This window comes from Argopecten irradians, chromosome 7 (assembly GCF_041381155.1).
Source record: "Argopecten irradians isolate NY chromosome 7, Ai_NY, whole genome shotgun sequence".
NCBI lineage: Eukaryota > Metazoa > Mollusca > Bivalvia > Pectinida > Pectinidae > Argopecten > Argopecten irradians.
This window is the reverse complement of record NC_091140.1, coordinates 11,084,860-11,098,207: the sequence shown is the minus strand read 5'-3', so window position 1 is coordinate 11,098,207 and position 13,348 is coordinate 11,084,860. Positions and strand designations below refer to the sequence as shown.

At 34.0% G+C, this 13,348-nt stretch overlaps 1 protein-coding gene across 1 annotated transcript; it reads left to right on the top strand.

Annotated features, from left to right (window-relative positions):
• Positions 1-3,201: 3,201 nt before the first annotated feature.
• Positions 3,202-7,366, top strand: LOC138327548 (beta-1,3-galactosyltransferase 5-like). The gene is made up of 2 exons (XM_069273723.1): positions 3,202-3,530; positions 5,563-7,366. The coding sequence occupies exon 2, from the start codon at positions 5,628-5,630 to the stop codon at positions 6,813-6,815; it is 1,188 nt and encodes a 395-aa protein (XP_069129824.1). The 5' UTR covers positions 3,202-3,530; positions 5,563-5,627; the 3' UTR covers positions 6,816-7,366.
• The last annotated feature ends 5,982 nt before the right edge of the window (positions 7,367-13,348 follow it).

Genomic DNA, 13,348 nt, shown 5'->3' with positions numbered 1-13,348 from the left:
AATGGATGTTCAAAATCATTGGTCTTTACTAGGTAAATTATTTGTTATCTAATTGTTTAACACTTTCCCTGAACCACATTAATGAGTTTTAAAATGTCCCTAATCTATATCCTATCATGTAGTGCTTGATATCATTAGTTTAGTGAATGTTTGAATAACAGTCAAAATAAGGAAGTTGGGCGACCATTTTTATTTTAGGGTACCTAGTTAACACTTCAAACATGATTTTATTGAAGCAATTCAATTGGTTGATAGATTAATTAGGGTTTCCTTTTCGTGGAAACCATAAAATGCAGGTCGATAATGAAGACAACATGCCACTTTTAGATTGATTTAGAGATCAGATGAAAGTCCTTGACATTTGTAATCTACAAATCTGTTTCGTGTCACACTTAGTGGTTTGTTTTATATAAAATAATGTCAACGTGATACGTTATATCAATTTAACAAATTACCAAATCTATCAAAGGGAGTGATAGGAAGAGTGATAGGAATATCACACTTTAATTAGTATGTAGTCCATTATTTTCACGATTTTGACTATGGAAATCAAATCGGATGTGTGTAATGGTATAGTACATTTGATTTATCTGTTATTCATTATTTCACAGATTGTGACAACGTATGCTTCAAATATGTATAAATGATGTATATTTGTAGAGAAAAATATTGGCGCTTAGACATAAAAAAATAATCTGTACTGCAAAATGAATGTTCAAACGTTAACGCTGTGGTCTAGCTAGATGAACAAGGATGGGCCACAAACACCAACCATTCCGTAAATATGTGGTTACTTATTGGTTTACATGTTTCGGATGGCTAAGCCAACCGTTATCAGGACATTTATTGGTATTTTCAGCGCTAAAGTGCAAAATACGGTTATTTATATGTTAATATTACTTTTACATATATGTGATGTTTTATCTTTTTGAAGTCCGCTTGTTTTGCTCCGTCCATTGTGTTGATCACGTATTTGGTAACAAATAATATGACAACATTTTTCATTAAATTATATCTTTATTCCTCCTTAAACGAAACGTAACATAAACAAACTAGAATACAAACAATATTAGGTGCAAGGCACTAACAAACGAAAAAGTGACATATCGTATTTAAAGAAAACGGAGAACACACGGGGAAAAAAGAGAGAGAGTGAAAAAAAAAAGAAGAAAAAAACAGTTCCAGAATACTATCATTAGTTGAATTAGATAAGCATGTAAATGAAAGCATAAACGTAACTGTTGGCTACCAACAAATATGTTGAATTTCATCTACTGCACAAAGTAAGTATAAACTTACAAAAAACGGTATAAGCACAGACATTAATTGCACCATCATACAGGAAATGTTATATAGAGTATAAAACAACATGGATAAAGTTCATCGGATACATTGGTATGCAATGGTATACATCGGATTCATTGGTATGCAATGGTATACATCGGATACATTGGTATGCAATGGTATACATCGGATACATTGGTAATCGGATATATTGGTATGCAATGGTATACATCGGATACATTGGTATGCAATGTATACATCGGATACATTGGTATGCAATGGTATACATCGGATACATTGGTATGCAATGGTATACATCGGATACATTGGTATGCAATTATATACAATTGATGAGGCGGAAACTCCAAATATGCTGGAAGTTGTGTTTATCATTTGTTTTTAGAACATCATAATAAGATGAATAAACCAACGTTACGTTTTATAAGACGCGGATTTGTTGTTTTGTCAATGTGATAAATGAAAAATGAGTATGTACTAACAGCCTTGATTAACCAGACTAGAAACCCAGACAACCTCTCTAGCTTATTGAGGTAAAGCCCTATTGAAGAATTCCTATAATGGTAATGAAAAAGACACATACTCATCTATTATGTATATGGTATAAATATACGTACCGTGACTGGACTGGATCTATCATTAGTGGCAGGCCACTGCTGTCTACTTCAGATCCTCGGTCCTAGTCAGGCCGCGACGTCTTCCCCATCTTATATCAGGGATCGTGTGAGCTTGTCAAGCATTCATAGCATTGGGGTCAACGTCCTCGATATTCCAGGGGTTACTATCACTCTCGTTTATCCATTCCTGTTATATGTCAGAGTAAAACTGAGGGCAGTTCAGGAGAACAATCACAAGTCTGCAGATATTTACTATGAAGATAACAAAGACGCCCAACTTTAAAGTCACCAGTCAATTACAATGTATCATTATTTAATTCTTTTGATGTACATCAAAGGATCGAAATACCTGCTCATCTGTTATCGCGCACAGAGCCTTCAGTTTTCCTATAACATATTGCATGGGAGGATAATAAGACTTTGATAGTAAACCCTGGAATATCGAGGATGTAGGATACCGGAATTTTGGGTTATAGAAGTTTGTCTCTTGCAGGTGATGGTTTCAAGAAAGAAGGTGTACGGATTGACGTAAAACTGAACTAGATCGGTTATTGGTGAAAAGAAAGAGCATCCTTCTTGTAACAATGTTTGTAATTTACTCGTCTGTCTGACCACCATCACATATATTCTTTTATAGAGTAATCCGCCCAATACCATTGATTTCGTCCGTGTAATATGGCATTAGGATATGTTACAAGTGTAACATAACCTAGAGCGCTTTTCATTGGCCGGGAAACTTTATGAAACTTGTCTTCAACATTCAACTATTGCTCGCCAAGGCTCGCAATAATAACAGCATCTTAGACACGTTTTATAAAACCTCATATGAAATGAACACTCATTTATATATGTATATGTACATTTGTGTGTGTACACCAACTGCGCCGATATCGTGTTGAACAGTAATTTCTATAGATCATTTGTAATGGAAAACATCTGCATGTTTGAAGCAAGGTCAAGGAGTTCAATTCAAGTGCCTATTAATATTTATAGCCAACGACATGCAACATATATTACTTTGATAGTTATATGTACAAGGTTGTTTAAGTTATTCTATTTGAAAACGATAGTGAGTGAGTTAGTTAAATATGTTAAATGTGACATAAATTGTTTAGTGAGACAGTGCACATACATTGTACGTAATTATAAAAAAAACCTACAAAACAATACAATCTCACGTGACTCTTATGCTCTTCTATATATGTCTTACTTTTGTTTGAACAGTTACCAGTCACTGTAAACATATCACACTGTATTAGTAAGTAAGAGCAATGCTTTGTTTAAGAGTTAAGTCACGGTCGGTTGATCCGAATGTATACCCGTCTCGGATCCAGTAACACGATAAATAGAAGGGTATACGTATATAAACACAATGGTCTAAGGTAGACGATAACCGGAGAAAACTTTACCAGTGTTACATGTGGAGCAGGATCTTATAATACAACTGTACAGGGCGGGTCTACCTGTACCGAGTAGGTGCTGGGACACGGGACAGTTGTACGATCACTTTCCTCTCCAGTGACATTGATGTGAGGAGAAATCTGTACAGGATTACTACTGGGACATGTAGCTGATACAAGGAACACTATATTTTGAAGGGAGCTACCAATGGTAAATACATATTAACGTGTACGGTTCAGCCATTCTAATATCGAAAAAGTATATACTACATGTTTGTGTTTGTTGCTGTTATTTAGGGCCAGAATTTCTCAATTATAGATGACACCACTAATAAATTGTATATCTACCGAGCTGTAAACGGGTGGCCATTGGCGTTTTAAAGATTGCAAACCAGTTTACAATATACACCAGTGAAGAAATAATTTAACCCGTGACTACTGCAGAATAGAGAATGTTACTTTAGAATGCTATACTGTAGCTGTAATTACCTGTGTTACTGGATACGTCGAACTGTTTAGAGAGCTTGTTGACACATGAGATTTGTGGTGTAAAGTGTAGTTAATATAGAAAGCAATCTTGTGTAGTTTTATTAACTTCCTGCGTGGTGCGACTGCATAAATCAAATATCAAGTATATTATATCAGCGACAGTCTTTTACGAAAACTATAAATCAATTCTCTGATCAAACAATTACATCACAGAATTACACACTCACAATCATTGAATATTTAATCGTATCCTACATACAGGTATATGTGGGGATGTTTTAATAAACACACTAACCTTTCACTTGAGTGGACTGAGCCTAGTCTCTCTATTGGACCATAATGCATCGAGTGAATCATGAACTTCATTATATACACCTTCAATTTTCCACAACATTACAACTTGTTTCATGCTTGCGAAATACACGTCAATGAACTCTGAACATGATAAACGTTTCTATAATTGTTCAATTGAAGGGTGCTAAACGTAAAGCTTTAGTAGACTAGCAGTTTAAACGTGATACATATCTATCACTTCAAAACGTCCAAAAAACTCCAAATTTTCTTATTCTTAGCCGCCAACTAGAAGACACTGCATAAACGAAGACAATGTGGACGAACATTTGGAATTATTTTTATTAAATGTGATAAGATGTTCCATTTGTAACAATTTTGGTATATCATATGTTACTTCACAAATTCTAATATCCAACATTTAGAAGTAGTTTCTGTAATGGAGTTACATGTTGTATTATAAGACTCTTTCATACGTGGATATGAAGGATAGGGATATTCTACCCGAGGTCACAAAATGTAGTAAAACCCGCGGCTTGCCGAGGGTTTTACTACATTTTGTGATCCCGAGGGTAAAATATCCCTATCCTTCATATCCACGTACATGAAAGAGTATTTTTCTCTCATACTTCGACGTTTTAATGCAATTTTACTACTATCATTTTCCGCCATTTTGGAATAAATTCGAAAAAATGTAACAGGATTGCATTTTAAATTTCACATGCATTAACATTGTGTGACATTTTCAACTCAAGTCCCGTTGTTTATATCTATTAAAGGCCCAATATCCGTATCTTTTTTCATTCCCCCCCATGATTTAGAAGAATTTTGAAGAAAAAAAACCTGTTGTAAATCATGAAGAGACAGGACTAAATCGAAGTGAAGATGATTCGAAATATTTTGATAAAAATCAAATAAATATTAAACATCGCTAGGTGGGTCCCACTTCGTCAAACAAGCCGAAGTTAGCCGATATTGTAACGTCATTGCCGAGAACGTCATGTGACTACCTTAACTACGTAACGTCTGTCCGAACTCTTCCGAAAACGGGTCATGAACTTTCCGACCTCTGTTCGGTAATAATCGTAAGTTCTATGGCGATCACTTTTAAATGAAGGCATGTTTACGTGTATCGATTTTCAACAACTGCTGTACCATAGTTATTAAAAAATCATAAAAAAATATTTTATTAAACGAATTTGATAGGTACGTATAGTGTGGCTTTAAAGTAAATCCAGCCTAGTTTCTAGAAAAAAAAAGTTAAAAATTGCACAAAGAAAATAGTCATTATGTTGACGCTGTGACGTCACGAGGCTTTATTGCATGAGTAGCCATGCAATACAGCCTCAGGCGACATGATTGTATTGCTCTAGACCAGCCAGTATTACACGTGTAGGTATGAGAGAACAGTATATTCTATATATAATGTCAGTTGTAAAAAAACATTGATCTGTATGTTACAGCTTCCTCTCCTTGGAACATCTGAGTTGGATGCGGTCATTCTGAAAGGCTTCGACACCACGATCCTATGACAATGGCGCATGCCAGGAAGTCATCACGCGCTTGTGAAAACTTCTTCGCGGGATTTGTGATATTTGCGTGTGGACTGTCCATCATTATAACAACGAAATCCCAAACAATTACAAGAGCAAAAAGGAAAATCGATTCTTCGCGAGAGCTACAAGAAAACAGGAAAACTTTCCTCTCTGTTCTCAATGAAGAACGTGAAAAGATGGACAAGAGTGATGCATATCGACATCCGCCAATATCAGACGGCAACATAGATGACACGGTAGTAAAAGGCTGGTTTCGTAGAAAACCAGTGGACAGATACGTGCCAACGACATTCCATCCAATTCTGACTAAACCTGAAATTATCACAAGTTCAGTATGTAAAAATACGGAGGTAGACATATTGGTCATTTCTGTAAGTTACTGGGGCAACGCCGACAAGCGTGCCGCCATTAGAGGCACATGGGCAGCCCGCGACACTTTCATCGATATTGGAACTCAAGTTGTGTTCTTCCTTGGACGACCAACCACTGCTGCAGACCAAGCTAAAATAGAATCGGAAGGTCAGACATATGGAGACATAGTTCAAGGTGACTTTGTTGATGCCAAGGCTAATATTTCTATGAAAGGCCTACTCGCCCTCCAGTGGATCAACAATAACTGCCTTCATGCCAAGTACGCCATCAAAGCTGATGATGACATGTTTGTAAACCTCTTTTACGTTATGGAATTTGGGTTGTCGGAACTATCGAGACAAAACAAAGTCATTATGTGTCAGACGCGACCGAAGAATTCTATTGAAATCATTAGAAATAAAAGCAGTAAATGGTACGTGCCTCCAGAAGTACTACCTGGTCGTACGAAATTCCCTGCTATGTGTTACGCTAACGTTGTATTATTGACAATGGATGTCATTCCGGAGCTGTACAGAGCCTCGTTTTCAATGCCTTACTGTACCGTTGATGATGCATATATATTTGGTATGTTAGTTGAACTCGCGAAGGATGTTGAATTCCAATCGATCGGTGAGACAATCTCTATGGACCAAAATCAAGCATTTGAGGATCTTTTGTCGCCAAATCAGCCTCAATACCTCGCGAGTGCTGTAAAACAAATAGAATATTTCGGCAAGTTTTGGAATACCGCATTAAAGAGAGTACCAAGATGGGCAAAAGTTCATTTGAACAAAAACATTAAAACGTGATAAAAGAAATATATTTACATAATTAAAAAGAAGTGGGTATCACAAAGTTTGTGTAAGGAATTATGGCTAACATTTATTGGTTAATTATAATACTTGACCTATCGACATTCTTATAAAATAATGATAAAGTGTGTTAATGTACATTTATGTACTGGATTATTGTGTGAAATACGAGATAATCTATTTGATATTTAAGCTTGATCCATATGGAGAAATCATAAATCCATGAAATCCTGACGACCCTCAATGGTAATGGGATTACACTTCCATCAAGCTGTTGTTCACATGAACGAATACAAAAAATTCTGAAAATTGGAAATGAAACTCGTAATTTTGATGTTTAAAATTGTAGTTGCAATAAAGAAGTTTCATCTCTTTGTAAATAGTTTTTTTAGGGTATTCATCACTCGTCAATAAACAGTAACCAGATACATACCAATCGGTGGCCTTTTATCATTTAATGTTGAATCATTTACTATGAGAACATTCTGTCCTTGGAATGATTCCAGTTTGTTTTGATTTCAACAAATAAACATGTTTATGTTAACAAACACCTTTTTATTATTGCCATAAACATTTAGTCTTCCTTCTACGTGGTGTTATTACTCCCTCACCTCGGATTAAGTCACCTGGAGCGTGCGCACTCAGCTGAATCTTTACTCTTTATTCATGGCTAAAACAGCGTTTCAATAAGCATTTAATGCAAATTTCATCTAAAATTCATATCACTTGGTCTACGTGCGAACATGTGTGTCTAAAGCCTTAAATATAGTTCGTACAATTTTTCTGTTTAAGATATACAATGTGATTATGTATCTTTTTATAATATCAGTCCGCATCTCTATTTCCAAATGAACGTGTATCAATATCAACACAAACACTATTACATGTTGTACATTATTTGTAAGTGGTTTATCAACCACACCTACTGAATTATGCGTGCCTTCGCAAATGCGAGAATGTAACAGGATCGCTTTCTCTATGGCCAGTACAACTATCCAATATCATATATTGTCAACAAATGGTCGTTGTTTTGATTACGTAATGCGTGACATATCTCTATATTTTCCATCACCTTCTTACCAAGAGAATGCCTACTAAGCCGCTTGAAAATGTGAAAAAGACAAAAGTTCCACCTTTTCAAGGATTTAAAATTTTTTGAATTTTATCTTTTTACTGCCTAAGGTCTCCCTTGACATCACCTGAATTTTTGCATTGTGAAAAAAGTTATGGGTTTTGTCCCCTGGGCGCTACACACTACATACATTGTAATGTTAGTTTTCTGCTCCTGGAGTGGGACGACTGTTTTGTCTGTTGTCAGTATAATAGGTTGCGTGATGTTGAGTATCTTTGGCGACATGTTTCAGGAAGATATCACTATTACAAGGAGGCAGAATACTAATATATACAATTCGACCCCTCCCCGAACGTAAAGACGTTCATATACACAACACATTCCATACATGAGAAACCGTTCTTAAATGAGCTAAAAGTCCTTCCAATTCATATAATTCAATTTAATCTCGCAAAGTTCCAAATTTCATGAGGGACTCTTTCCTTTTTACTTGCTTATGGTCTATCGTTGTGTGATGTTCTGTTCCATGACCAACCAATCTGAACTGAAAACCATACTAGATACATATAATTTCCTTGAAGTAGTCTGTTTAAAACCTTATTTAGTTTAATATAGTGACAAATCTCTTCAAAATATATACCATCGATCTGACATTCAATTCAAGACTTTGTCTTTTTTGTTTTCTTAACAACTAGGTTAATTATCCAACACTAATGATGTTTATGTAAATGTAACATACATTGATTAATAATGTGCCAGTTGGTCATCGGACTGTAAAATAAACAAAGACTCTGGGAAATAACATTGTACAGCAGCAGATTATGTCACGTGGAAAAGAAAAACGTAAAATTGATCGAATCGAGAGCAAAATTAGTTATGGGAACAATACAGTTTTTGTCAACATAATTACTGTTTAATGTAAGTCTCTTGTAAACATCTCGCTGACATTAAGTAGTCATTTCAGTGTCTATATAAGCCGACAGAAATCGTATACATAGTTTACATATACAACGTAATTAATCTCTTACGTTTCAACACGGAGAAAATATTACCAACCATGATAATGCATAAAATATGCATTATTCGTATTAAGTATACTCCTTTAAGATATTGGAGGACAAAACTTTGTAAATGTTTAGGTTCATCATTCAACCATTAATGTCACGATTTGTTTTCAAATATGTTTTAAAGTAGGAATTGTTTTTGTTTGCAAACTGTTTGAATCTGGGTAGCGGATTATTGTAAAAGTAAAATAAAAAAATACCCTTTCATGCTATAATTTTTTTTTTTTTAAACTGGATAGTATTTCTTACAATTACGTTTAAGACCATTTGACAAAATAAAATACGTTTCAATGTACGATTACATTGTTTTACAATGTATTGTTTGTACACTGTATTCTTTTACAATGTATTGTTTTTACAATGTATTGTTTTTACAATGTATTCTTTTACAATGTATTGTTTGTACAATGTATTGTTTTCCAAACCAATAAGAAACGTCAATGTCTTTATTATGATCTCGCGATAACTTCGTGTTCTCGCGATAACTTCGTGTTTTCGCGCTATTTACGGACGAGTAATTTTCCAAAGTGGTATAAAAATAAGATTTAGCATGGAAACAAAGAAAAAACGATGATTATGATTATTTTTGTTATCATTAATGATCACATTAAAATATCTTGGTAGAATTCTAACAAACAGTCATTACAAAAGTACGAACACGTGGAGGCCATTAGGTCGACAAGTGTTCTTTTTTTCTATATACTAAAGACGTATTATTAGCATTTTTAAAAAACAACCCCTCTTTGTGTTAATTTTGGAATTCTAGTAAGTTGTAAAAAAACAATTTCTTTGTTAACATATTAGACACCTATTGTTAAAGGGACCTTGACCCTATTATCAAAATGGACTGTCCCATTCATGCACATTTTTCCTTTTGTTAACTTGTTGTACTCCTACATGTAATATACTGTAAGCCTTATTATTTAAATGAACTATCCGTTAAAGGCATAAGATTTACCGGTTCCTTACATTATTTCACAGAGATGACATGTTTCAGTCACCAAATCAAGTTATAAGGAAAAATACCCAGTCCAAGCAATGAAAGTAATGGATTTTGCGTAATATTTTCGAAAATAGAACAAAACAGCCATTTCAACATTAAGAGCGTTTTTTTTTTATTTTGGATAGTGATGAAACACTGAATATAAGATTAAATGGACAGTCCGTAGATTTGAAATTTGGAAGAAAAACAATGAAACCAATGCCCAGGAAATACTCAAATTGGCACAAATTTCGTGTTTGCATGTGCTACCGGTGACGAGTGAGGAAGGATTTCCAGCAAAGATGTAATAGGCTAATATTGTCATTGAAACATTAAAATACATGAAATGTGATTGATATATATCGTAAATAATGATTAAAATAAAATAAATCATATAATCAAAAACTGTGGAACAATTTCACTACTGATTGTATGCGGATTGATAAATATTATCAATATTTCTGGAACGATACACAAATTTACAAAGGAATCATAAAGTTCTTCAAGTCCATAAACAATGTAACTTATTGTCTTATATGGATCCCATTCGGGCTGGAATGTGTCCTTTAGATTAAAGGGTTTGGATATGTGTTTTAAATTTTTCATCATTTTTGGTTTCTTTACAAGTATGTAGAAAGTTGATACGGCATTGGAATTTAATATACATTTGTAGCATGTATTTAAGAAAAAACGTGGATTTTGAATGTCTATATTCATTGTCCATTGTTTAGTTAACTAACTTGATCACTAAAACCTTCACCTCAAAAGTGCTGCCAAATATATTACTTTTATTAGTCCATTAATAACCTGTAACTTCCCCATACGTTCGAGCTTATTGGACAGCGACATGTAAATATTGGATACTCGAATCACAATGGATGACATTATAGCTTGTTTTAGGGTTTTCATATAAGCCGAATACATCTAGCAGATTTTTTCTATAAATCATATGGTAAGACACCAGCCATCATCTATAATCCAGGGATTACAATCACTGTTGTAATATTCACCCCTGAAATGTATGATTTCAAAACTGAAGACATTGTGTGCGATAGTAGATGCCACAAATCGATTGGTTTTTATGCATATCAACATAATCTAATACAATGTGTTTGATAGTATGACTTTGAAGTCACTCTCTACAAAATCTTCATAATCTATTGTAGGCCTGCAATTGGTCAGTTTTTTTCCTCCTAAAATGTCTTCATTTTATTATGACATATTCCAGGGGACAATACGACGGTAAAAGTAATAATCCCTGGAATATCGAGGATGGTCACCAGTAACGTCAATACATTAAACAAACACTAAAAGTAAGGGTTGTCAGTTGTAAGTATGGTATGTTGTAACTGGTTTTATTGCTAAAACAAACAACACGACAACAAACGCACTCACCAGATCCAATATATTACATAAAATAAATGATAGGTCGTTAACGTGATATTAACTACATCTAAATTTCATTATAGGCCAAACCAATCATGAATGTGTTTTTTAAAAGTGAACTTAATGTGTTGGTGGGGAAGTTAAAAATTCCTCTTTGAGATATTTTTAACTTTGTAACCGTGTTCTATATAACCCCCACTTTAATATCAATATTGAGATGTTCTGGATTATGTTATATTTCATAATCCTGTTACATAATTTTATAAAACTGAATTATGTGTCAATTTGTTTACTAAATATTTGTCATTTTATATATAATATTATATTACTTTGATATGAGTTTAATAAATATCTTATAATAAATTTGTCACCTTACGGTGGCCATTTTCAATTCATTTAACTCTTTTATTTTCTGTATGTGGAGTGTGCATAAAATGACATTAAGTTTAGCTGTAAATGGGATGGTACAACCTACTATAAGATTGTATATCGGCACAAGGACGGGACTGACTGTTGGGGATAGAACATGGAGATAGATTGCCATGGTACTATTGGTCTGTCCACGACATCGATATCGCTGTATTACAAAGGATACATAGATTTATTTCTGACAAATTAGGAATCTGTATTTCTTAGACGGTCAGATCTATAATACGATGTTATTGGGTTTTTTAATGAAACAAAATTGTAACATTCACAGTCGGATTTTTTCTTTAAAACAGTATTTTTGTGGTTAGTTATTCCAGTGTTCGTTTAATTTATGTTCGAATTCCTTGACAACTTTTGCGTACACTGCATGTGACGGAATTGAAGGGTGCTCCATACATCGACAGCTCTCTATGTAAACAAGTATTTTCTTACATTTAATTTCGAGAGTGTTTTGTAAACCTTGAGGTCATATCACGGTGTTGATGAATCTTCCCTGATTTTGAAAATATTTGACACCTCTAAATCATATTTCCCTATCAGTACTTTGTAGACTTCTCGTGGTATATGGCAAGCCCTTTAGCCCAGGTATTTGATTAGTTGCACAATGGAGTCTGCAGAGTGTTGTCCTGTTTAAATGAACTATCGATAATTGAGAATGGTTAATAAACAAACATATCGTATCGTATCCGATTAAAATACAACTGCACTTGAGAACATTATTTTTACTTGTTTTTCTCAAAACTGTTCTCTCGAAAATTCCATAATATTTTTTACCAAATACTTCCCTACTTTTGAGATTGATTGTAGTGAAGCCTCTACCTGTTCGTGCTATTAAAGATCTCACTACAAGTAAGACATCAAAGACCTTTACTATTAGGGAATGAACCGTCACCGTTGATTATAAGCGAATAGTGTAAAGCCCAGGATACTATTGTTGTCAGAGGTCCGGATTCAATTTTCTATATCTACAAACAACACACATAATGTGAATACATTTCAACATCTACACTACACAATGCCTTTTTTTCATTCCTTTAAAAACCTTTTAGAAGCAACCAGTGTTTGAGTAAAGGCAAGATAAGTGTTCCTTTCGTTAAACATGATTTCTATTGATTGGTTATTTTTGAAAGTATATGGTGAATGGTGAACCACTGTAAATCCGTAACAGTTTTAACAAAGCCAGTGTACAAGGAGTATATAATATATGAAAGCAAAGCATTAACATTCTGCCACCAAAGGGTTATCTTAGCTATTTTAGAACAGAGGACCGGAACAAGCGTCTCAATTGCATATAATTATTTCTTTTGTAAAATTAGAAAACAACTCCAAACCAAATATGTTTCCAAACGTAATATAACGGACGGAGTATTTGTGATGAGGGTAGATATTTCAATGTAAGAAAATAACTCAAATATTTTGCTTTCAAGTTTCTGTTTCATACAGAAATATATAAATTCAAATTAACAACTTAAAAGTAAAAACACAACAATTTATGAAATAATACATAAAACATGGAATACAAGTCACGATGCACTAAAAAAAGACAATGCAAGATGTAGTAAACATAGAAATGAATTCCAGTTGAAATATCGCTGGT

What these genes read in the sequence shown, in the direction of transcription:
- LOC138327548 (XM_069273723.1), top strand. Translation starts at nt 5,628, where the DNA reads ATGACAATGGCGCATGCCAGGAAGTCATCACGCGCTTGTGAAAACTTC.